This window comes from Hylaeus anthracinus, unplaced genomic scaffold (genome assembly GCF_026225885.1).
Source record: "Hylaeus anthracinus isolate JK02 unplaced genomic scaffold, UHH_iyHylAnth1.0_haploid 11985, whole genome shotgun sequence".
In the NCBI taxonomy this organism is placed as follows: Eukaryota; Metazoa; Arthropoda; class Insecta; order Hymenoptera; family Colletidae; genus Hylaeus; species Hylaeus anthracinus.
Window position 1 is genome coordinate 654,867 of NW_026534333.1, and position 24,434 is coordinate 679,300.

At 36.4% G+C, this 24,434-nt stretch overlaps 5 protein-coding genes across 11 annotated transcripts; 3 read left to right on the forward strand and 2 right to left on the reverse strand.

Annotated features, from left to right (window-relative positions):
• Positions 1-2: 2 nt before the first annotated feature.
• Positions 3-1,889, forward strand: LOC128887047 (NF-kappa-B-repressing factor). Of its 2 annotated transcripts, none has more exons than XM_054142474.1 (7): positions 3-322; positions 398-558; positions 633-870; positions 948-1,074; positions 1,138-1,307; positions 1,371-1,544; positions 1,628-1,889. In XM_054142474.1, the coding sequence occupies exons 1-7, from the start codon at positions 153-155 to the stop codon at positions 1,794-1,796; spliced, it is 1,209 nt and encodes a 402-aa protein (XP_053998449.1). In that variant the 5' UTR covers positions 3-152; the 3' UTR covers positions 1,797-1,889. The 2 variants fall into 2 exon arrangements, with proteins under 2 accessions (XP_053998449.1, XP_053998450.1); XM_054142475.1 differs by having other exon boundaries at positions 398-531.
• Positions 1,890-2,127: 238 nt separating this feature from the next.
• Positions 2,128-9,033, reverse strand: LOC128887052 (prohormone-4). The gene is made up of 4 exons (XM_054142481.1): positions 8,557-9,033; positions 7,365-7,496; positions 6,638-6,790; positions 2,128-6,478 (listed from the first exon to the last, which is right to left on the reverse strand). The coding sequence occupies exons 1-4, from the start codon at positions 8,684-8,686 to the stop codon at positions 6,285-6,287; spliced, it is 609 nt and encodes a 202-aa protein (XP_053998456.1). The 5' UTR covers positions 8,687-9,033; the 3' UTR covers positions 2,128-6,284.
• A 1,004-nt stretch (positions 9,034-10,037) lies between these two features.
• Positions 10,038-14,575, forward strand: LOC128887045 (syndetin). 2 transcript variants are annotated; one of them, XM_054142472.1, is made up of 6 exons: positions 10,038-10,237; positions 10,763-10,941; positions 11,199-11,714; positions 11,798-12,859; positions 12,939-14,012; positions 14,109-14,575. In XM_054142472.1, the coding sequence occupies exons 2-6, from the start codon at positions 10,897-10,899 to the stop codon at positions 14,217-14,219; spliced, it is 2,808 nt and encodes a 935-aa protein (XP_053998447.1). In that variant the 5' UTR covers positions 10,038-10,237; positions 10,763-10,896; the 3' UTR covers positions 14,220-14,575. The 2 variants fall into 2 exon arrangements, with proteins under 2 accessions (XP_053998447.1, XP_053998446.1); XM_054142471.1 differs by having other exon boundaries at positions 10,218-10,356.
• A 1,120-nt stretch (positions 14,576-15,695) lies between these two features.
• On the reverse strand, positions 15,696-20,619 carry LOC128887053 (ADP-ribosylation factor 6). 5 transcript variants are annotated; one of them, XM_054142485.1, is made up of 6 exons: positions 20,389-20,619; positions 19,664-19,775; positions 19,446-19,549; positions 19,174-19,372; positions 18,912-19,095; positions 15,696-16,523 (listed from the first exon to the last, which is right to left on the reverse strand). In XM_054142485.1, the coding sequence occupies exons 2-5, from the start codon at positions 19,743-19,745 to the stop codon at positions 18,953-18,955; spliced, it is 528 nt and encodes a 175-aa protein (XP_053998460.1). In that variant the 5' UTR covers positions 19,746-19,775; positions 20,389-20,619; the 3' UTR covers positions 15,696-16,523; positions 18,912-18,952. The 5 variants fall into 5 exon arrangements, with proteins under 5 accessions (XP_053998460.1, XP_053998457.1, XP_053998458.1 ...); XM_054142482.1 differs by having other exon boundaries at positions 15,696-19,095; positions 20,389-20,618; XM_054142483.1 differs by lacking the exon at positions 20,389-20,619 and adding an exon at positions 20,249-20,372 and having other exon boundaries at positions 15,696-19,095.
• A 654-nt stretch (positions 20,620-21,273) lies between these two features.
• On the forward strand, positions 21,274-24,208 carry LOC128887046 (UDP-N-acetylhexosamine pyrophosphorylase). Its single transcript, XM_054142473.1, has 2 exons — positions 21,274-22,690; positions 22,773-24,208. The coding sequence occupies exons 1-2, from the start codon at positions 22,212-22,214 to the stop codon at positions 23,704-23,706; spliced, it is 1,413 nt and encodes a 470-aa protein (XP_053998448.1). The 5' UTR covers positions 21,274-22,211; the 3' UTR covers positions 23,707-24,208.
• Positions 24,209-24,434: the final 226 nt, after the last annotated feature.

The following is a 24,434-nucleotide window of genomic DNA, read 5'->3' on the forward strand; positions in this document are numbered from 1 at the left end:
CGAATTGTTACGAATAACTCCGAATTCAGAGTGCACATGCGTTTTCTAAAGATGGATCAACGTGAAGGTAGCCAAACTACTTTTGGCTTCTTATCACCGTGTCAGGTTATATTTTAATCTTGTCGTTGAAAACATATGATATTCGAATAAGAATGAGCTCAGAAGATGATTGGGACGTGGAACAGCACAAAACGGAGCACGAGTGCGACGAACATTGGGAACTTAGACGGAAATTTCTATTAGCCCATAAAGATAAATTTCCAGAAGACGAGCTTGTTTGTTTGGCACAAGTATTTACTAATGTCGAGTTACTCGGTTGTAGGTAAGAAATCGTTTCTTTTAAATTGCATCACGTAAAACATTTTGGATTCAGTAATTTTAATAACGTCTAACTTAGATATCCTAAAGAAACGATGCAGTTAATAGCAGAACTAGCTCGAGACATCGTCGAAGATTACAGAGAAAGACAAAAAAAGAAATTACAAAGAACGTTTGTAAAAGCTTCCGATGCTGCTAGTTCAAAGGTTAAAGGTATACCTAAGAACTGTGAGTTCTACGGTTTGTTAAACCTATATGTAAATAAAGCATGTTTCACTGTGTATTTCATAATATAATAATATAATATTATTCAGGACTGACTGCTACAACATCTACCAATAAAACCAAAGCACAAATAAAAAATGCAAGATCGCCAAGTAATTTTAAAGATAACAAAGTATCCACAAAAAGGATAAAACTCCGTGATACTCCCTTTGGTGATATGGTGTTGGTAGAGAGGCCGGATGATACGCCGCAAAATATAATTGCTTGCGCAGTCAATGCATCAGGAGGAAACATAGAATGGAAAATTGATAGAACAGGTGAATCTTGGTATGTATTATATATACTGAATTAATTACTCAGTTCTAAGCGATTGCTATTTTTTATTTGATTACTCTTCTTTGCAGCAAATGCAGTATTTTTATAAATTCAAAACCATTGACAGAAGCTTGTAGCTCTAATCGAAAGCAAGCAAAGAAAGAGGCATCCATTGTTGGATTACGTGAACTACAAAAACATTATTATACAATTAAGGTTTGTAACCAAATTTTCATTTACTTTTATGCTTGGCAACTTTAATAATTTTTTTTTTCTCAGATTAAACATAATATAAAGACAGACGCAAAAATAACGACGACATTGCTAAAAAGTGCAACAACGGACGAATCAATTTCCGACGACAACATTGGAAAAAAATTAATGAAGTTAATGGGTTGGGCTGGTGGTGGTCTAGGCAAATCGCAACAGGGAATCGTCGAACCTGTCACGTAAGTACGTTTTTTCGTTACGTTTAATAAAACATGTTATAAATATTGATTTTATTATTCTAGTATTAAACAACAAATTAGCAGAGATGGCTTAGGGTTAAAATCCAATAGCGGTACCGTGAATGATTTACGAGTGAAATCTAGAGAGGTTATGAGGAAGTTTCTTGCGAGCGACATGAGCAACGATTTAATATTTTCATCCGATTTTTCAAACGACGAAAGAGCAACGATCCACCAGTAAGCGTAATTATAAAATGTTTTGAAATTACTAATCGAGTTAACAGTTCTATTTATCGAATGAATCTTGAACTATATTTTAGGATTGCAAGACAATTAGGTTTGAAATCCCACAGTTACGGTCCTAAAACTAAACGAACGTTAGTGATTTCTCGTAAAATAGACGTTCGAGATTTGGTCGAAGAATTGAGAAATCTCGGAGGAGTCACAAATAAATACAAATTAATCGAACCAACTGAAAATCTAAACTGAAATATATATATATGTTTCGTAATATATTTTACCTCCATGATATTATCATGTATTATAATATTTTTTATGGTTAAAATAAATATTCGAATGAAATATTTTATCAAATAAATATGTCCAGAAATGTCTTCGTCGGTTAAGTAGTTGTACATCTTTGTAAGTAATAGAAAATTCTCACATTTTTCAAAGTATTACTCTGTATTAGACAACGCCACAAAATCTACACACTTGTATTAGTTTCTAAATAAAAGAAGACCTGATTCTACGAAAGCGTAAGGATAATCTTTAATAACAAGAATGCATGTGGTCAGGTACAATATCAATTTCCGTGAAATAAAACTGAAGAAACGTTCACTTTATTTAATGATCAATCGCGCGCTAAAACTTATCTTCCACGAACATTGTATTTGTCAATTAATAGAAGTACAAAACTTTAAGAAGCAAGATTCACTTACAAGTGTACGGTACGTCGCAGTTGCCATATAATAAGAATGCTTTGGCAGTAGAACAATTAGAAGTCGAGAAAATAACATAGACACAAACGGCGTGTGATTTTTCATTATAATTATCACATTGTTGAAATTCTGATAACTACGATGGTCAATATGTTTTTATATGAATACGTATGGGAGAGGGGGGGGAGTGGGGTGAACACTTCATCGAGCAGCGACAAGATCCGATGCTTATTCACGCTACAAAACATTATCCAATACCTTTTGCAAGACAAAAGCATGTGCTTTGAAGGAGTTGGATCGAATTCTTCTAAAATTTGATATCTTCGTTTCACGATTAATTGGTGATTTCTAGTCGAATGTTATGGACGGATCGCGTAGAATCATTCTGTTATATTCAACGGTTTGTAATTATTCCAATACGTTTCGTTCATTGAAGACATCGATTGAAATCGTTTTGAATTGCCGTATTCGATCTAACTTCAAGAACTGCAATATTATCATTTTCGCAACGTACCCACGTACAGAAATTTGAACAAATCGATAAAAATTAATATGTTCACAGTCCGCGATTGTATTTAATTCTAAGCGAGATTATCGTTAGATAATTAGAGAAGGGTAAATTTTCTCAACGAGAAAGACAGGAATTTAAACATTAAGAGATCTGATTATTTTTAGCGGTAAAATTCGTTTACAAGAAAAAATCATTTGTAGAATGTGCATTCCTTGTTTTTAAACTAGAAATCTATAGAAAGTTATGCTCGGATACGATGATCGTGTCTTCTCTATTAATTAATGTAACGAAGAGATCCATGCAAGCCAACCCTGATTGGCCTGATCTAATAACGGACTGTGAACACATCGAATATGGACAGAATTACTCGATTGTCTTTCGTCGAGCGATAGAAAACGGATACCGCGATGTATTGTAAATTATTAAAGTTGATGCAATGTGGCGTGTACGAGCATTGAAGACTCGTCGCTTCAAAAGCGATGAAAACTTTCACTCTGCGCACAACAGTGGGTGGATCTGGGTCTAAAATTCGAATTACCATCGAAGTGTTCTCTTAAATATAACGGCGAACGTGGGACTTGGGGGAGAGTAAGAGGGACAAACAGGATCAAAGCGCTCACGAGCGGAGATTCAGAGCACCCTGATCCTTTGGAAACATTTCATTCCTAAAGCTTACGCGACACTTTCCCTCGGATTCTGTCCTCGGTCCAGGCCCTACTTTGGACCGTAATTGACATCTGGAGGGAACGTTTTACACACGTATCATCCTTTCTTTTCTCCACTTTTTTCACTTTTTTATTTATATACCAAAATATTATTATATGTGTGTAAATATATATATATATATATATATAGATATCGATATGTATATATACATATATATCTACTATCTGATAAAAGTGGCTCTCTGTCGATCCATATGTATTTATATGTATATATATATATATATATATATAATCAATTATATTTAATTAAAAGATATGTCATTTGATTGACTAGAAGATTACGCTTAGTAGGTAGAGATATGTATGTTTTTCATCGTCGAAGGGAATGTCTCTCGAGGGTTTGTAGCCATAGTTGTTGTTCCCCGTGTCTGTGCTTGCGTACGTATTCTATTTGATTTTCATTCGTCAAATGATATAGACTAAAACGGAGAACCTGGCGCTCCCTGAGAGAATTCGGCACTCATCTCCATTAAAATTACTGATATGTATCTAGATTGATATGTGTTGCGTTACCGTAATGAAAATATTAATACACCATAGCACAGTATACTAAATTCTTTTGTCTCTTAAGTAAAGGTGCGCGTTATACCCTGAAGGAACGCGATGCGATATGCTCGATTTGTACCTGCTTCGATTATCATTCTTAAAATAGATATATGTATACGTTCTCATATATACAGAACGATCGGTATAGAAGTTAAAAGACTCGAAGGTAAATAGTGGTCACAGATATACATCGAAAAGACATCTACTTAACGTACGTCACCCCGTTTCGGGTAATCTGTGATTTGTTTCTAAGTTTTGCGAGCACTACGCACCCCTCGATTCTTCAACCTTTGGTCTAGATCATACTGTATACACGTATATATATGCGTCTGTGCTGATTTACGAGTATACATAAGTTATTCGTGTATTTATATTCGACTAAAAATCGATTGGTTGCAGCGTTCTGCGACACCCCTTTCAATAATCACGATAACAAACGGTTTGACATCCATCCACCGAAAAGCAGTTTTTGATCAAACAAGTTTGTGCGGCGTGTACTGTACCAGCAGTAATCGTTGGTTCGCAAACATGTAGGTGCAGTAGGCAACGTATAAATCTACAGAGTTTCCTAAAATACACGGTGCAAACCGATGGGAGATGATTCGTTACGATCAAGTGGATCGCTAACGATACCCACACAACTTTTCTCCTACAATTTCAATTGACTTTTCCGAGATGGACCTCCGTACAAGATAATAATGAAAAATACTTGGAAAAGTATGATCGATGTACATACGAACAAAACATATCCGTTAAGGTTACTTTCGCGTGGCATTTCAATTTTTACGATAACAATCGTTTACCGTTGTGCCATTCGATGCCACGTGGAAACAAATCTGCTACAAATAATGCGATCAGGTATACAGTATAACCAGCGCCGGTTAAATATGAGCTTTAACTTAAAGTTTCAATTAGTATAATGTATACTTGTACTGTACGATTGGAACTGTACCTCAAGAGTTTATATTCACAAGATTCTAATTTCGGCACCGATAAGAACGCATGGGAGCCTGACGACGATAAAAATTTGAATTCGATCAAATCAACGCATACTCGATTCTCACAATCATTGATATACGCGAAGCATGGAGCGCGAACAAAACGTACAGCAACGAGGAAAGTTTCGAATTTTCCATTTCAACTCGGAAACGACGCGATCCTCGACGATAAATTATTCAACGAGATGCGAGAACGTTTTATTCGGATTCGTTTGAAATATTCATTATCGGTTGAAACGGATCCATTATGCGAGCACTCGCGTTAAAAGAACCGATCGATGGGTACGAAAATGCTGTAATATTTGAAATAAGACACCCTTTCGTAATTTCATTTTCAGCGAAAGAAACTATTCCAACGTAACCGGGGGCCGTAAATCCTGTGGGCGTGAACGTATGCGGTTTCATGTTTTGGACAACGGATCGCATGCCGCGTAACGGCGACGCCATGTCGTCCAGGGAAAGTAAACGACGTTAATTAGTATCGATCGTCTGCTGCGTGACGCCCGAACGATGTTGCCCGGGCAAAATATAATTAATTGACCTGGCAATTACCGAGCTTCTGACTTGGTTACTCGATGCGTGCGCGACCTCTCATCGTCGCGATACCGTTTCGGCCCGGTGTTGTTCTTTTCGGCAGAGTTGGGCAAAAAATTATGCTCGAACGTAGACATGTCGCGTGGCAATTTATTCGAATCGTACATCATTTAAGAAATATACTTTCGTTTCATAATTCAGATCGCAATATTCGTTGAGGAAATAACGGACGAAGAGTATTCGGATAAGAAATTTGCCCATCTCTGGTTTCTCGTTTCTCTGTGAGCGACTGTAGCGTTCCGTGACACGAGAACGAGAGTCGCGTCGATAAAGGGCCACAGAGATACGCGAGCTTGTCGACCCTTGACATTTCGCTGAAAAGTTTAATAAACGTTCGGTGCTCCCATGCCACTCGGGAACGAACAGGATATACATGTATATATATATATATATATATATCCGATATCTGGACGTTAAATCTCGGTGCTCGTCGGTATCGTTTGAAAAGCAAGAGCGACAAGAAGACATCGAAAGGAAGCGAGCCAAGTGGAAACGGAAGGAGGTGGAACGAAATGGGGCGCAGAGGTGTGATAGGTGAGGATCGTTTCGCGAAACGGATCCGCTGATGAATTCGAGGCTTCAAGCGACAAGATAGTGCGTTTGTAATACGATACAGCCAACGTGAAAACGCCTCCGCGATGTTGTCCCAGAGGGATGCCCGTTCAGTCGAGGAACCCGGTGTTGACCAGCTTCTCAAGGAAGAACTTCACGTCGCCCAACTCCGAGTCTTTTATTCCGATGGATTTTAGCATACCCAGATCGCCATTCTCCACCGCCATGAATACCGAGCGTAGGTGCTCGAGATCGGAGCGCATCAGGTGCAGGGCGGCGCCAAAGTCTTCGATCGTCTGCGATTCTGAGAACGCGGATTCGACTCTGTCAGATCTAACGATACTATTCCTATTACTAGAGGCGCCTTACCAGACGGTTTGCTCGGTTATTCAATAATTACTCCAACTCGGTTTTCAAACTCATCGGACGCGCCGCGTTTGTCGGTTACAGCGAATTAACTTACCCGAAAGTGCTATAGCCACCATGTCCACTCCACCGAGCGGTTTCAGCGTGTCTCGCGCCTTGGTCCCGAACAATTTCTCGAGATAATTAGGTCCGTGTCCTGCCAACAGCGACTGCAAAAAACTAGCAGTTTCCTCTACCGGCGGTCTTTTAGCTGGAACATAAAACGAATAGCTCGGATTACACGTTTACAAATACGTAATACTAAGATATCAGGGAAAGGCTCCAGCTAAAAAAAATTCAAATTTTCTATTCGAGCAGCAACACAAGGTTGTTTATCTTTTATTCGTGATTCGAGTTTCCAATCTGTATCAAAGTTTGTCCCATCTCGGTTATCTAGTATCTTTTATTACGAATGTTCCGTTCTACGACCGAGTTGATAAACGTTGCGCGAACTCACGAACGTAACGAAGTCACGAAGCTACTTGTGATTTACACACTTGTGATTGGCGAAACAACGCTGCCACTTTCAGGCTGACAACGAGATGTTTTAACGAGCAACCGTGCTGTTGATGGGTCAATCTAGTGATCGTAACTCGTAATAGATGGGCAAATAGTAGCGCTGAACGAGCATAAATCAGCCCTCGTACGGACCGTGCGTGCTCGATGGCTACGCGCCATATGGGTAACATCCTTGTACCCGTTATCCATAGAAAATGAAAAATTCAAAAATCCAAAATTAAAAATTTACCGAGAAACTAGCTATAATTATCGTCTAACGATATTACCAGCGGTGCACAGTCGCGTATCTTCGTCGTAACCGTCCTGGCAATCCGGGGCTCCGTCGCAGAGGTACTGAATCGAGATACACACGCCGTCTCCAGGGCATTTGAACGGCTCGTACGGACGGCAAGCGCTGTCTGTAACACGTACAATAAGTATTATTTATTCGGAGACGAGCGAAACTCTTCTCTAGACGAAAGAAGGAAAGACAAAGTTTCATTCGTTATAGAACGAAACGTTTCACTGGGAACAAGTAACGTTAACGCAAGCGTAATTTTCTTTCAAACACTTAGCAATGCGAGATGTGTGCATAGTACGAGGTGTACTTAAGAAGAATACCATGTATGCGATGCATATATACATGTTACATGCGCGTGGTAAATGGCAACGACCAAATTAGTATACACAGACGGTAATTATCGGTAGCGATCAGCGTGTCTGATATTGACCGAGCGATATTAAAGAGGGAGAGCGTAATCTCTTACACGCGACACAATGCTACCACGAACGTTTTTCATTCGCTATAATTGAATAGACATTAACTTAATTGCTTCGCAGAATCTATTTGTCTTTCCCGTTCCAATTAATATAACGTCACGCGTTCAACCACGAAACATCAGTCGAGAAAGTAATTGGTGCTTTGCTCGTTACCGCGACCGAGTTAACGATGTTTATCGATCTCGAAGAAATTTACCCTTTAAACGACGGTTATCACATGACGCGATTCAGCTCTGCTTACTGACGAAACGGATGACAGTCTACTCATTGAATTGAATAAACTACGAACACCGTATCACGAAGACGAATCGTGATACGCTGACTACACCACGTGGCTTCAAATTGCCACTTAGACGACGCTGCCTTAAATCGTTACAATAAATTGTATAAAGATGTACGTACACTGTTACATCTCAGGTTCACCGTTCGAAAATCTCACTCTCCTCGGGAATAGAAGAAAGACACATCGCGGAGGAATTCTTTTATATCCGAATGCGAATTACTCGTGACGAATGAACTTTCCTTATTCTAAAACCATTTGTCACTGTTCGCGATAGTAGTTAATAGAATAATGAAAAAAATGCGCGGGACAGACGGTGCGACACACAAGGGAAGCGTAACGACGATTCTCGAGTGAACAATCGTGGTTGAATTCGAATTCGATTTTAGGCTAAGTTCGAGACGGACACGGCGACTTACCTGTACGCTTCGAGTGCATGTGACCGTAAAATCGACTCAACTCGATCGCCATGACGGCACGCGGAAAAACAACGCATGTACTTAGGGCGAGGCTAAGTGCAGCCACGCTAGTGCAGAACCTTTGGACCATTCTCAGCCGGAAAACGGTTAACAACTCTCTCGATGAGCGAGTTCACGCGTTCTACGCTTTTCGTTTGCTCGCCGATATACAGAGCCTACCCCTTTAGACGGCGACACGACGGATAGCGAGTCTCGAGCCTTGACTGTCTCGAGCTTGTTCGGGAAGGGATGGTTGGTAAATCGAGGCGATTGTTCGCGCACCGACTCCTCCAAGGAGAACACGAGTAGGATCGTTTGCCTCCACTCTTCCTTCTTTCGCTTTTTTCTCGTTTACACAGCCACCCACGTCTATCTTGGACTCCGAGTGGCTGGCGCGTGACACGGGGTGCACAGGCACTGTGAGTGTGAACACACCTTCGTACGTACCGTACATGCCATACCAAGTACGTATCGAGATCCCCCACTCTCCCAGGACACCTCGATCGCTAGTGGTGGGGGCGCACGCAGGAACGCGTTCGGCCAATCGATTCGCAGGTCTCGCTGGACTCGACCAATCACCATTCGCGACATCAAACGGTTTACCCTGAAACACCCACGCGACCCTTCACTGCCGAGTCGCATCGATTTCAACCCCCCTGCGCCCTTGCGTAACTTTTGTTTATCGTTAGAACGCTGCGTTTACGTCGCGACAGGAATACGCGGACAGGATAGAACCTGCCGTGGCGTCACTGTCACCTACCAGGATTAAAGGGTTCCGAGAATTTCGAGGAACTTCCACCGAACAAAAATCTCTCGTTTTTCATGCCAACCATTTTCAACCCTGAGATCATAGAACTTACACATTTTGTACACTTTTGACCTCAGGGCGCCAAATTAACATCGAGAAATACAAAAAACAATGGTGTCATCAATTTTTTGCTAATAGCAATACTTCCCTTTCGATAACAACCGAAAAAGTTACGACACAGGAAATATTGCTGATTGCAAAAATTCAATCTCCTCGATGTTTGTTTTATACTTTTCAGTGTTTTTAAGCGCCCTGGGGCTAAAAATGCAAAAGATAAAATTACAAAATTCTGTACGCGTGTATTTTACTCTCTGTTTTGCTTCACATTTTGTTCATCGGAAAATCATGAAAATAAAGAAAAAACGAGACAATCTAATATGCAACAACTCTGTCAACTTTGTCAACATCGCAAACAATTATAACCTTCACGTAATTAAGCTAAAACTTCCAACACAGCAATTTTAGCGACGATCCGTGTTTGAAAATGCATAGTGTATCGCGCGACTCGATTAATTTTTAATGCATTATTCATGTTCATCGATAACAAAAACTTAAAATATTGAACGCGACTCGGTATAAGAAGCCAAGCTGGCAATAAACATTGCATTCTCGGTCTTGACATCGTCTCTTATATACATATAGTTAATTGGATTTGCGATCGGTTTCGGTCGATAAATTGCTCAATACTTTGTGTTGTAATATTTTACGTAATAGTATAACGAGAAGCTCCTAATTGCAACGAGATAAAATACGTACGCCCCAAGTTTACGCGTAGTTACTCTAGACACACGAAAATGTCAACGTAATTTTTTGAATTTGTAGTTAATTTTAAAGGTACGATCGAAACGTAAATCGAGATTTATCGTGCGCGTCTGTTTTAACAGAGTTCTTAGCCAAGGCTGCAAATTTCACGGAACCAGTGGAAAAAGTCAATCATAATTAATTGCAATGTGGTACGCTTACGTATTTTACGAGCATCCAAATTTTACGGTTAATAACATAGACTATTTTTAAATAAACATATAGCTCGTCTGTTATAACGTTAAAATACGTCTATCGCATTCGGACAATGAATATGCATACATTGTTTAAATTTTAATCTTGTTTTTTTAGTTCAGTTACGTTTTATAAATAATATTATACCTCTTATTCTTCTATTACACGCGAATGCATACAAATACTGCTATGCCGTTTGAAGATAGCAATACCTGAGAATATATTGCTACAAACGTACAAACCTGACACTTCCGCGTTAACTTCATATCGTACATAACCTATGAAAAATATTGATAAATACGTATGCGTTTCGAGTACGTAGCCATAATTAGCGTTCAAACGATAGATTTTATATTGTTACAGAATGAAAATAATAGAATAATTAACATGAAATAATGTTGATATTACTTCCTATGACAATTTCATCGACAGAAACACCAAGAAATCGAATAAATAGATGAAAATGTGTCGGTCAGAATTTTGAAGGAATCAACAGAATGGAGGATCTGAAACTTAAATTCCTTGGTCTCATTAATAAACAGGTAATCAAATCTCTGTTAAAATGATCACAATTGAATAATCTATTGCTTTGTACGCAATAAGCGTGTGAGTGCAAGCGTCGTTCTTATTATTTGCTGGTGCTTTAGGTTATGTTGCATAGATTTCGAGTGCGATAAAGATGGACAAAATTTTGATTCCTTATTTATCGTTCAGGTGAAATTCTGTTCATCTATGATTTATCGATGTTTCATGCAGTATTCTATGAATTCCTCTGAAACTTTTTCTTGTTATTGTTTAGAATGTCACCAAGGTTCCTGTCATGGGTTTACATTCGGATCTGCTCGATCCGCCAGAGTCCCAAAAATTGGAAGACATACATTCAGAAGCTGACCAATCGACAGAAAGCGAACCCATCCCTGATCAAGACATCTTAGAATCCATCGAGGACATTTATTTTAACACGGATCATAGCTTTGATTCTAGTAGACACGAGCTCGAAAAGTTACCAAAGATCTTACAGTCTAAAGAGATCGAAAAGTGTTACAAGAAACTGAAGCAGCAGCATCAAGTAGTTTCCAAGAAAGTTTTACAACTTATTTTGCAAAAGCAGAATGCATGCAAAAAAGAATTCGAGAAAATTTTACTGATACAAGAGCAACTGCAAGACATACTAAAAATATGTAGAATGGGAAGAGCAGACTTGAAATTAGCTGAAAAGCAATTTACGACGGCCAGCTTAGGAATATTAGCGAATTATCAAAAACGACAAATTGTGGAAGAGTTGTTAAATAATTTAAACACTATAAAGACATTGGTATGTTCATTGCGATATTAAATTACATGACTTACATTATTGATAAAACCAAGGTGTAATAAGTCCTTACCTTTTTTTTGTAGCAACGTACGGGAGATCGATTACAAGAGCTTTTAAGTGAAAAAAATTATCCCAGAGCAATCTCGTTGCTTTTAGAATGTCAAAGCGCCGCTCAGACATATAAACATTTTCATTGCATCGCTGCTTTAAATGGAAAATTACAAGATATTTTAGAACAAGCAGAGGAAGCATTGGACGTTACGCTCTCGAACATGTGCACACAGTTCGATGTAGCGATTTATACATCGATACAAGAAGCATATTCTTTATTAGGAAAAACTCAATCAGCGATAGACCAACTACACATGCATTTCACCGCAGCGATCCATAATACCGCCTTTGCAGCTGTTCATTCGTACGCGGGTGGAGACACAAAAAGGCAGTACAAACAACTCTGTCAATCGGTGCCTCGCGAAAGTTGCATCGCTTGTTTAACCGAATTATGTAAATCGCTCTGGACGATATTAAGCTCCTACTACCTGGTAGTAAGTTGGCATAATACGCAAGAAAATAAAGTTAAATTTGATCCCGACGTTAAAGATTTCGAAGGGACTTTTTGCAAGGAATATGTAAAACATAAATTAGGAAACAGTATGATTCGAATATGGCACGATGTTGAAATGAAAATATCGATATTTTTAATGAACACTGATTTAACTTACATTAAATTCGAACAGTTCGTTCAAGTTCTTGGTATAGTTAACAGATTAATGGAAATCGGAGAAGAATTGTGTGGTTTTAAATCGGAGAATTTACAAGAATCTATACGAAAACAATCGTTATCATATTTTTCTCATTATCACGCGTCGAGACTAGACGAACTCAGAATATTTTTAGAAAACGATGGGTGGGAATTGTGTCCCCTCAAATCTAACTTTGTAGCGACTCAATTACAGGAGTTCAAAAGTTTGAAGCCGTCGTTGAATATCTGTAAAGTATGGAATAGTTTAGATAACTCGAATGTTAGCGAGTATGATAGTCCTATAGGAATAGAATGGGTTCAAAAATATTTAGAAGGAGGCGTGTCTCCATTTTCCATAGGTTTAGACGATACAATGGACGAAGATATTTTGGTAAAAAATGAGGTATAGCTTCTTCATTGTTTCGCGTAAAATAATTTATATTATGATATATCATATGACTGATGAAATATGTATTATCTAGGATAATCCACCAGGATACTATTCGGATGAATCCGACGATGACATCCCTGAAGAATTGAAACACGATTTCGTCGATGACTCGGATCACATTAAAACAAATAAAAAGAAATGCAAATTGAAACAATCAGGACCCATGGTCACGAACACCACCTTAAGTATATTGCGTGTGTGTGGAAAATACCTACAAATGTCCAGACTTCTGCGTTCTATCGCGGTTACCGTAATACAAAGTATGATACAATTTTACGAGCTGTGTTTCTACACTGTGCATTTATTCTTTACTTCGGATCTTCAAATAAATAGCGACTCGCTGTACAGTCCAAAATTAAAATTATCATTGGCAAGAATTAAAGAGAACTTAATAATTTGCGAGAACGATACAGAGGATAACATTAAATCGAACTCTGACAAAGTTCGACAACCGCAGCTCTCTTCGATCGTAAATTTGTCGCAACCAGAAAGACTTCACGGTTTGACTGAACGCATCGTAGCAGTGGAGTCTTTGATATTCTTAGGGCAACAATATGAAGGCTTGAAACCGTATCTAGAACATCTTATCGCGACCAGTCCCCAGCGTGGATTTCTTCATCAATTTTATATGCAAACAATAGCGTCGACAACGGATTTAAGAAAGCCAGTATATATGGCGGTCGCGTCGCAAGCATTCGATGTTGCAAACATTTTAATTTTAATGAACAAGGTCAATTGGGAGGTAACAGATGTTATGTCTCAACATAGCGGTTACATCGACGCGTTACTTCAAGAAATATTCATCTTAAACGAAAGGCTGAAGAATATTGGAAACTGTCTTCCTTTGTCGGATGATGTATATAACGCTGTCTGGGAAAACGTTGCACATCTGATAACCCACACTCTGGTAGAAGGATTCTCTAGCGCTAAAAAGTGTTCAAACGGAGGTAGAGCATTGATGCAACTCGATTTCACGCAATTGAAGTCGAAATTCGAGACGTTAACTTGCTTGAGGCCGATGCCGCATAGAGAATACGTCGAATTATATATCAAAGCATATTACCTTCCAGAAAATAGTTTGGAGGAATGGATAAAAGAACATAAGGTAATTGGCAAAATAATATTAGTTTATGAGTCATTATGTCGACAGTTAGTAATTAAATTAAATTAAATTAAATCCTCGTGGATATTTCATTTGCAGGAATATTCTGTCAAGCATTTAATTGGTTTGATATCTTCAGCGTGTCAGAATAATAAAAAAACTCGACAAAGATTAATAGCGCTTATAGAAGAACAGCGCCCGAGTAGATAGCATCAGGATATACATTACAGTACATCTCAAGACTATGTCGAAATAGGAATTGCTTGAAACACGAATTCTTAGAGATAGCTAACGCAAGAAGAGAAATGTATTTTTTCCGTGTAAATATTCGGAAAAATGTTATACCGCTGAAGTAAGTGGCCCGACTTAATACCTCTTATTTTCATGACAATTTTCTTTTTTAATTCATCTTGTTTAATCGATATGCGTGTCTCGGATCCATCACATGACTTCTAATAGATCTGTTGAAAATTAGTTTGTAAAGGTTAAAGGAATATGTGATAACATTCGAAATCTAGTATTGCTGGGATATGCATCGTTAAATCTAAGTAACATCGAATAATTAAGTGAATGTAGATGACGAATACTAATTCTGTGTAACAAGTATCTGGTAAATTTGCATCGTGTATGGGCCGCTTTTCGTATAAAAATGATAAATACAATCGTGTACTTTTCAATCTGTATAATAGGAAACGTATAAAATTGTTTACAGTATTAGCGAGATTCTGAACGAAAGATGCGTGAACTTTTAATTGGATCTGTTAACGGTAATGACTATATGTTTGACTCACGTTTTTTTATACTCTAGTTTAATAGTCGTCAACATTGGAAGGTTAGGAGTTGCTAAAAATTTCGTAATATTCGGTCAGCTACACGTTGAAATCTTATAATTAGTGGCGGATTATTCATTCACGGCACCTGAAGTGCAAGCAAAGTTTGGAAGACCCGTTTAATATTTTAAAATATTGAAATTTGAATGAATAAATAGAACAAAGTTGTAAATATCGAATAATAAAGCAAAAATATATAAAAAGTGTGTGCACGGTTTTAATACACAGTTACCAGCGTGTCCATTTAGATTTGCAAAATGAAATAATAATTTTTGTTTATTCACTCATAGAATAATCTGCCATTGCTTATATATACGCATGTGTATATGCGCACGTATGCATAATATGTAAATGACAAACAAGGATGAAATTATGTTGAAATTAAAGATTTGTACTTTTAGAATATACATACATATACGTAAATTAACACGAGCAGCTAAATTTGTTTCTGCAATTAACGGCTGGCGACCACTGCTTTAGTCGTTATAGAAGCGGAGATGTAAATATTTTACTTCGTATTTGTTTTATTTTTATAGATCTTTTCATATATATATGATTATTTCCTATAAAAATATCTTTTAAGTATGTATTATTTCTTACGAAAACTATAACTTCTATAAAATATGTCAAAGTTACGACTCGATATTTTTTGTGGTTCGAAATTTGTAGATCAAACGAAAACCACACTCTGTCATTCTTTTAATTGGGTACTTGGAAAAATTTTATAATGTATTTTAAAAACGATTTATAAATATCAGGTGCAATTACAAATATTTTGTTCAAATATATATCTTGCATTTTGAAAAAATGCTCTTATAATTTAAAGGTGTCTTTATTATACAAATAATAATAATAATATTAATAATAATTTTATAATAATAATATACAAGTACATATATTATTTCCAGGTTCAGCGGTTTCCAATTTTGTAAAAATTACCGTTATTTATCTATATAATATTTACTGTAGTAAATTACACTTATTGTATTTTACTTGTACTGAGAACCAAAAAATTCTATTGCACCTTTAGTTGCTACTCGTAAATATGTTTTGATGTTCATATTAACAAGGACAAACATAGTTTTTTGTTAGCAAACAACTTTTTACATCTGAAAAATTGATATAAAACGATAATCGATTAACGCTTACATCGTATGAAGATGACTAACCATCTTCTATTTGTAGATTAAAAAGTATTTTTGATGTTTCATATGATTTTTGTGAAATGAAACAAACAATTCTCTGAAAGCAATTTTTCTATATGTAAAAATGAGATTTTCTAACTGTGGCTATCGTTACGATACAACTGAAAAAAAAATATTTCTTCTATTACTTTTTTTATTAATGTAATTGAATAGTATTCATCGATGTCGGTGCATTGAGAATTCTCTGGCTAATAGTATAGATCAGCGTTTCTCAATCTTGAACTTTGTGGATCGTTATCATTGACTAAGTAAAATTTATCGTTGGTAAAAAGACAATTATATTTTCTAAATCTACGTGTGATCTCTCTGAAACGTTTAATTATGTATGAAACACAGATTCTTTAAATCTTCGCCAATTTCCAAAAATTAAAAATGATCCATGGAGTAAATGTTGAGAAACCCTGATAATTTATTGAAATAACTGATTCTCTTCCTTACTCCAAAGCGCTTTATATTGAGCCCTGCATTCTGAATGGCCCCTGTTAAAACAAATTGTTGGAAAATATAGAGGATAGTACATATAAACTGAACAATGGACATGGCGATATCAAATGCTTACTTTGACAATAAATCTGTTTGACGATGTTATGTACTAATATTATGTTAAGATGTATGCTATAATATAATAACAACTATAAAATTTGCATACGTCTGCGTTTTCCTTCTTTCTTTCTTTCTTTCTTTTTTTTTTTTAGTAAAATCAATATCTTGATTACAAATGTTTTTGTTATTTCACACTAAAGAGAGAAGGAATAAATATATTGTTATTACTATGAAATTCGCCTTCTCGTTAAATATAGAATTACTAAAATATTAATTGCAAATAATTTAATTACCGCTTGTAAGACTTGTCTGATCTCAGGCTTTGGAGATTTCTTACTGTAATACGTACTCTATGGTTATATCCGCGTAATAACAAACTGTCGTACGATTTATTAAAACTCAGTTACTCAAAGTGATCAACACGAATGAAAACCAGTTTTCCGTTAGTTTTTAAGTTAGTAATTCTTAGTGACAAATATATCGAATGTTAAAAGTTATTTGCAATTATAAAGTAACACGTAATTACACGTATATTATTTTTCTATAATAGAAAATTCCAATCGATGAAATTCATATTTTCCCCAATTTCGATCCTCCGAATTTTACTTCGGTCCAGAATCTACTTATCATTTCGCGATATTCAATCATTTTTTTTTTGTTTGTTTGTTTTTTAATAACAATAACTAGTTTCCAACAAAGCTACTCGTGTTACGATTATTCCGTCTCTTCAAATACAATTAAAACAAAGGAAAAACAAAAATGACGCAACATTATATACCTTTCGTATGAACACAAAACTGATGGTAACGATGTAGTATAAACATGTATAGCCATAGAGCACTGTTCAGTACTAATGAACACATATAGGAATAGTACATTACTTTTTTTTTCCAAAGCCTGTTCACGACCGTTAAACACGAGTTACGTAATTGTTTTGCAAATTATTTTTCATTAAACGTGACACTTAACGTTAATGATACAGATGCCAAAAAAATGATTCTGACAAACTTATGCGATCCGTTAAAATCTTAATGCCTTAACGTAATTGTGGAATGCAAATAAAATGTCGATATAGCAACAGACTGAAAGGGTAACATACCATTGTTACTTCGTTTTAGTCATAACGTGTATTCTAGTTTTATAAACGTATGAAGTTCGTAAAAAACAGAATTTTGAACGACGATAAAAATTTTTTCGTCGAATTAGTAGTAGACGTTGTTAAATACGTTTATCATTCTTATCCTATAGATTAATATTTAAGAAGAAAATAAAGTGAGATTCGCAAAAAACATGTTCTGACTCTTTCCCTTGCAATCTAATTCTAGTTTCGCGTTATCTGACCACTTAACTGGTAAACAATATTGGCAGATTCAATGCTGTTACGTTATTAGTAACATTGTTCCTACTTTCCTCTCCTGTTTTATGTTTTGAGCTCATAATAATAACAGATTAGAAACGTTGTATCATATTAAATCCTATGGTTTGCCATTTGTGCGTACAGAACAACTCCATCGGTATGTGTACGTGTGGTTTCGTGCATTTAATGCACCCTAATGAAAGTAAGTAGCAAAAAGCTATACGTGGAATTACGAGTAATTTTTGAAGAAACAAATCGACCGATTGAATTGGAAGACAATCAAGAAAGAAAAAAAACTAATGAAACTGTAAACATACTTTTAAAGCAATGGCTTAATACAACAAGAATTTATCGATGAATAGTATCTTGGTGCTAAATGGAGCCAATAATGTAAGTGCTTTGAATGTTTACTCACATATATCGATGAGATTATATGTATGAATATTACGTGATACATATTACATAGCGCTGACAATAACCAATGAATAATTAACCTCGTGTCTGCATCTTAGGCATGGCTCTTTAAATTAGTCATTGTTTAAGTGATCGTTTTAAATTGAGAAGATAATTTTGCAAATGTATTCCTTGATACCATAAACGGCTCATCATTTTTGTATTCACTTACAAATGGTATCCCGTAATGCGGTACACGCACGCATATACATATATATAAATTATAGTAAAATGTTGAACATGATAATCTAATCGATAATATTGTAATAACTATTTTCATGGACTTCGATAAACAGTTAGTAACAAAGTCTATATCTTTTGGTACTTGGATAAATTTCTATTTATATAGTATTAGTATTACTGAAACGCATAATTCGATATTAATGGTTGTGTTACATTTGCTGTTGTACGCTCGAGACGATATCGTTTCTCTCACGGATCTTTACGATCATTGTCAGTTGCATTACAGAGCCTCTACACGATAAATAAAAATGGAAATACAAAGCAAACGTACATTCTTGGTATGTGGCTAATTGATGAAAAATAAATATTTGCTCATAATTTATGATTACTGGTCAACCATGTAAGGCCTTCGTAAAGCCCATCACCAGTTGTGGCACACGATGGTTGAACATACCAATTCCTGTCTCGTATCCTAGTTAAACCCAACTTTTCTTGTATTTCGTGTGGTTTCATTGCTAGAAATTGTGAGAAGTTTTACATGTAATGCAATGTATATAAATTTACCCATTTAGTTTATAAATATTAATACTCACCATCAGGAAGATCTTGCTTATTCGCAAAAATTAAAATAATAGCATCTCGCATTTCTCTATCATTTATAATTCGATGAAGCTCTTGACGTGCTTCATCGATTCGGTCTCTGTCAGCGCAATCTACTACAAAAATAAGTCCTTGTGTTCCAGTATAATAATGACGCCATAACGGACGTATTTTATCTTGTCCTCCAACATCCTAGCAAGAAATTAATATTTCAAAAATTTGCACTTCCATTGGAATATATAAAAATTCTAAATGCGTATCTTACCCAAACATTGAACTTGACGTTCTTATAGGTAACCGTTTCTACATTGAATCCTACAGTTGGTATAGTTGTTACAGACTGTCCTAGTTTAAGTTTATATAATATTGCTGATATATAATTAAGGAAACAATGCTGATTACGGAATATGACGTAGCTTTAGAAACTCCTTTCTCGTGTCTAGAAAAGTTTCATGTAAACAAAAGAATACATATGAAGGATACTAGTTTTCCCAGCAGCATCCAATCCTAGCATAAGAATTCGCATCTCCTTGTTGCCAAAGATCTTTGACAACAACTTGCCCATCTTGCCAGCTGCTTTCTACGCACCTGGCACCTAAACATTACAAATGTTAGCCTTTAAAATGAATTATTTACATTGTTTCTGAAAGTATTCTAGCAATATTCCAAGATATATAACAGGGTTCATTCCCCCTTTATTTTAAAATTATTCGAGAATACTTTTTAACGCTACGAACGTGATTTCTCATGTTGTCCATATATATAATTATTAAAAAACGTAGTTTAGTATAAACAACAAATTCAACGAATCTCTAACCTCTATCTCGAATTCGTTACTTTGAAATAAGAATAAAAAGTTAACGAATAATGCAACTCTTAAATATCAATAAAACTCAAGGACGATTCTCCTAACCTATCGATACTATAAGTACGATTCGAATAGATAAACGTTAACGAAATAATAAAACAGAAATAAATTTGTGACATATTCAGGACATAGCGGGGCCCACTGTTAAAAAGTGGTGAATTTATTAGAAAAAATAATGATAATAGTTCACGGAATGATACCGAACAGCCGTCGCGACAAATACGCCGATCGGTCGTGTAACTTGCATGACAATTGATGACGAATTTTTTTTTAAAGAAATCCTTCGAGTCAGCGATCACTCGAAGGAGCGTAACACGAAGCAGGCGTAAACGTAACTCACCGAAATACATTTACAAAGGGCGAGTACTTTATCATGAACGCGTAAACATATCACATCGCTGCACATTACTTATCGTTACAGCCGTAATATCGCCGCAGCATTCCCAAAAACGTTATTTAGGAATGTACAGCATGATGTCTTTTCGTAAGTCACAAGCAAACACGCGTGTAACTTAAACGAAATATCGAGATCACGTCTGTATGCATTGGGCTTTGACAGAGAATTTCAAGCGCCACCGTATGCCGCGATTCTTTACTAACCCCGTAATTGGCGATACGTTTAAAAATTTCCTATCACGTCAAACATAGATAAACCTATTTTTCTCTTACAAGCATTCGTTAGCCTGCCGTCGAGTGCAATATATTTGAAACTAAAAACGATCTACCAACCAGGATTATTATTGCACAAATGCACGAGTATTTTGATGACTCAATGCGAACCATAGTAATATCTACTATACAAACATAAATGTAGTTATCAACTACACGGTGCCCAGCAATTTCAGGCATAATCAGGAAGAGGATGTTTCATCGTTCAACGATAACACGAAAATGTGAAATGAAGCATTCTTGTACGATGTTTAGTTGAAAACAAATTTTTGTAAGTCACGCTAAGTATATAGAAATTGAAACAGTGATACGTTCCCGCCCAAAATAGAAGAAAAATAAACGATGTTTGAACGTCGTTCCCGATTATATTCGAGTATCTGCACATCTAGATGACATGATGATACACAAAGGTAGAGAGGTAATATAGTTTACCCTGTTGATTAATCTTAGACAGTGTAATTTTATACTTTATTTCATATCGTTACATTCCACGTATAATTAATTGAAAATTATCAAAACGATATAAATTAGAGATACCTTTTTCCCAGATCCAGATACGCATGCGCGTGCCGCTAATCAACCGATCAACTATAATTGACTATAATCAACCGATAAAGATTCTCTTCGATAAACGTTTGTTCGTCGAGGTTTCGCATATGTATCGCCATACATAGTTCTAATTCCATGAAAAATACATACATTTACGAGGAAATAGTTAGGCTATTTTGAGAAATTACAAAAAAAAATCAGAATATTGCTTTTATTTGGTTTCGAGCGATATTATTTAATGATTAAACCGATCGAGTAAACCAATATCCATGGAGACTACGAATCCTCTCCTCGAATGAATTTCGATGTTATCTTCGGAAGTGTTAGGCTCCCAAATATATTAGTAATGTATGGCCGGAATGCAAGGTCACACGTTCGCTTCGCAACCTTTCACTTTTCACTCTCGCTCGAAGCCAAATAGTATTTGTAATTTTCGTAAAATTCACGAAATCAGTTGTAATCGATCGGTAATCAGCCATAGTGAAATTTGTAAACATCGTGTGGCTACGAAAGGTTACAGTTTACACTGTTTACAGTCTCGACGTTTGCGATCGAGACTCTCTGAGCGAGAAACGATGATATTTTACGATCGTCGAGAAGCCTTCGTAAAAGTAAAATATGCTGGAAAGGAAAAGGAGAATCGACAGAGCGGCCGGACGAGTGAGAGAGGCCGATAAGAGAAATCGAATCAAACGTGCTACGTGGAATCGTGAAAGTGAAGGTATACCCCGCTCTACCTATGAATTGGGTTAGGTTGCGAGCCACGACAGGATACCTGTTGCTCGACACGTTTTAAATATATTCTCGCCGATGTTCGACTAGAACTGCGACACTGACATATATCGTGAGACTGGTTTATAACATTGATGATAACGGTGGTACGATAACGGGATACGCTGATCGTTGGCAGTGCTCTCGCGATTGTCAAACAGGAAACATACGAATATGGAGCAACTTCGTACAAGTCTTGCCGACTGCGGCCAGGAACATCTGTTACGATTCTGGGATCAACTGTCAGAGGAGGAGAAAAATGAGCTCCGAAATGATTTGCTCGAATTAAATCTCCCAGAAGTGACATCTTACTACCGGAAGACAGCATATGCTTCTTTTATTACCCATATGGATACGCTAGATGACAAAGTATCTCCTATTCCTAAAGAGAGTATCGCATCGCTCAACTCCACGAACAAGGATCAACTGAGAATATACGAGAAATTGGGATTGCAAGAAATAGCAGATAGTAAGGTAGCAGTGTTATTGATGGCTGGAGGCCAAGGTACTCGACTGGGTGTGTCTTATCCTAAGGGCATGTATAACGTTGGTTTACCTTCTGGTAAAACGCTTTTTCAATTACAAGCGGAAAGAATACTTCGTTTGCAAAATATGGCAGAGAAGGAATATGGAAAACGAGGAGAAATAACTTGGTATTCATTTTTTTTAATAGATGTAACAACTCACAATAACATAAAAGTTCTTTGTTTCTAATGGTTCATTATTTTTCATTAGGTACATATTAACGAGTGAAGCTACTCATGATACGACTCTTGCCTTTCTCTCCAAGCACAATTATTTTAATTTAAAAAAAGACAATGTCATAGCCTTTAAACAAAGTATGTTACCGTGCTTCACGCTCGAAGGTAAAATTATTTTAGATGAGAAACACAAAATTTCTAAAGCACCAGATGGAAATGGAGGATTGTACAGAGCTATCAAGGTTCAAGGAATATTGGACGACATGAGACAACGCGGTATTCGTAGTGTCCATGCTCATTCCGTTGATAACATCTTAATAAAAGTAGCAGATCCTATTTTCCTAGGATATTGCTTATCTTCGTCTACCGATTGCGGAGTTAAAGTCATAGAAAAGTCATCGCCGAATGAACCAGTAGGAGTCGTGTGTAAAGTCGAGGACACTTATCGAGTCGTCGAGTATAGCGAAATTTCAAAAGATACAGCAGAATTACGTGACGACGATGGACAGCTCGTGTACAATGCAGCAAATATATGTAATCACTACTTCACCGTAGATTTTCTATGCACTATTGGTAACGAGTATGAAACAGAAATGGAACTGCACGCTGCTAAAAAGAAAATTCCGTACATCGACGCGGATGGATGTAGACGGATACCTGTATCTCCGAATGGTATTAAGATAGAGAAGTTCGTATTCGATGTATTTAAGTTCGCCAAACGGTTGGCTGTCTGGGAAGGAATCCGAGAAGAAGACTTTAGTCCTCTCAAGAACGGGGATTCTGCTGGTCAGGATTGTCCGAGCACTGCTCGCAATGACGTGCTTAAGCTTCATAAGAAGTGGTTACTAAATGCTGGAGCAACAAGTGTTACGGACGATGTAGAGGTGTCCCCTTTATTATCGTACGCAGGAGAAAATTTGAGCCACGTACGAGGGCAATCGTTTAACGGACCTTACGTTCTGCAATAATGCACCTAATTTCATTCGGGAGTTTTTACAGGAATGAGACTACGATATATCCTTATACATACTCGTTAAAAAAAATCCCCGATTCGCTACGTGAATACACGTTTAATTTTTCTGTGATTTAATGAAAAAATATAGATTTTAAGAACTTTTAACGATTATATAGAAATTTTATACAAGTGATATAGAAGAATATACCTTCGTAAAGTAAATAATCTCAAAATGATAATAATGATCGGATAAATTTGTAAGAATTCTTCGTATTATGTATAATAGAAATCAGTAACGCGTTTAATTGTATAATAAATATTGACAATTTGTACATGTATATGAAAAAATGTAAAACAAAATTCATATATTTTGGCACAATGCATTTACATAAATTTTGTATAGTTATTGCAGTTGTAATAAAAAAAAAGGGAGGGTGTTTAAGACCAACGAAGAAATTGATATTTATTTGTATGCAATGCATAAAAGTAATAAAGTTACGATATAATTTATTAAAGGATTTGAATTAGAAAAATTAGAAAATTTTGATCTAGCTCTAAGAATGAAGCATAGTATACATTTGTGTATAAACTAATTTATTGTTATTTTCTTATAACGTACAATAAATAGTTCATCTAGGAAGGCCATTGCTCAGTGAGCGGGTGCTAGTGGCGCAATCGGTGGGAAAATGTCCAAGTTTGCAGAGAAAATAGTTCTCACCATTTCCGTAAGATGGCGCCAGC

What these genes read in the sequence shown, in the direction of transcription:
- LOC128887047 (XM_054142474.1), top strand. Translation starts at nt 153, where the DNA reads ATGAGCTCAGAAGATGATTGGGACGTGGAACAGCACAAAACGGAGCAC. An exon ending in GATAGAACAGGTGAATCTTG is followed by an intron (nt 871 to 947) that starts GTATGTATTATA and finishes TCTTCTTTGCAG; the next exon opens with CAAATGCAGTATTTTTATAA. An exon ending in GGAATCGTCGAACCTGTCAC is followed by an intron (nt 1,308 to 1,370) that starts GTAAGTACGTTT and finishes TTATTATTCTAG; the next exon opens with TATTAAACAACAAATTAGCA.
- LOC128887046 (XM_054142473.1), top strand. Translation starts at nt 22,212, where the DNA reads ATGGAGCAACTTCGTACAAGTCTTGCCGACTGCGGCCAGGAACATCTG. An exon ending in AAACGAGGAGAAATAACTTG is followed by an intron (nt 22,691 to 22,772) that starts GTATTCATTTTT and finishes ATTTTTCATTAG; the next exon opens with GTACATATTAACGAGTGAAG.
- LOC128887045 (XM_054142472.1), top strand. Translation starts at nt 10,897, where the DNA reads ATGGAGGATCTGAAACTTAAATTCCTTGGTCTCATTAATAAACAG. An exon ending in TTGGTCTCATTAATAAACAG is followed by an intron (nt 10,942 to 11,198) that starts GTAATCAAATCT and finishes GTTATTGTTTAG; the next exon opens with AATGTCACCAAGGTTCCTGT. An exon ending in ATATTTTGGTAAAAAATGAG is followed by an intron (nt 12,860 to 12,938) that starts GTATAGCTTCTT and finishes TGTATTATCTAG; the next exon opens with GATAATCCACCAGGATACTA.
- LOC128887052 (XM_054142481.1), bottom strand. Translation starts at nt 8,686, where the DNA reads ATGGTCCAAAGGTTCTGCACTAGCGTGGCTGCACTTAGCCTCGCCCTA. An exon ending in CATGCACTCGAAGCGTACAG is followed by an intron (nt 7,497 to 8,556) that starts GTAAGTCGCCGT and finishes TACGTGTTACAG; the next exon opens with ACAGCGCTTGCCGTCCGTAC. An exon ending in GGTGGCTATAGCACTTTCGG is followed by an intron (nt 6,479 to 6,637) that starts GTAAGTTAATTC and finishes CCGCGTTCTCAG; the next exon opens with AATCGCAGACGATCGAAGAC.
- LOC128887053 (XM_054142485.1), bottom strand. Translation starts at nt 19,745, where the DNA reads ATGGGCAAGTTGTTGTCAAAGATCTTTGGCAACAAGGAGATGCGAATT. An exon ending in GGATGCTGCTGGGAAAACTA is followed by an intron (nt 19,550 to 19,663) that starts GTATCCTTCATA and finishes ATTATATATCAG; the next exon opens with CAATATTATATAAACTTAAA. An exon ending in ACGTCAAGTTCAATGTTTGG is followed by an intron (nt 19,373 to 19,445) that starts GTAAGATACGCA and finishes ATTTCTTGCTAG; the next exon opens with GATGTTGGAGGACAAGATAA.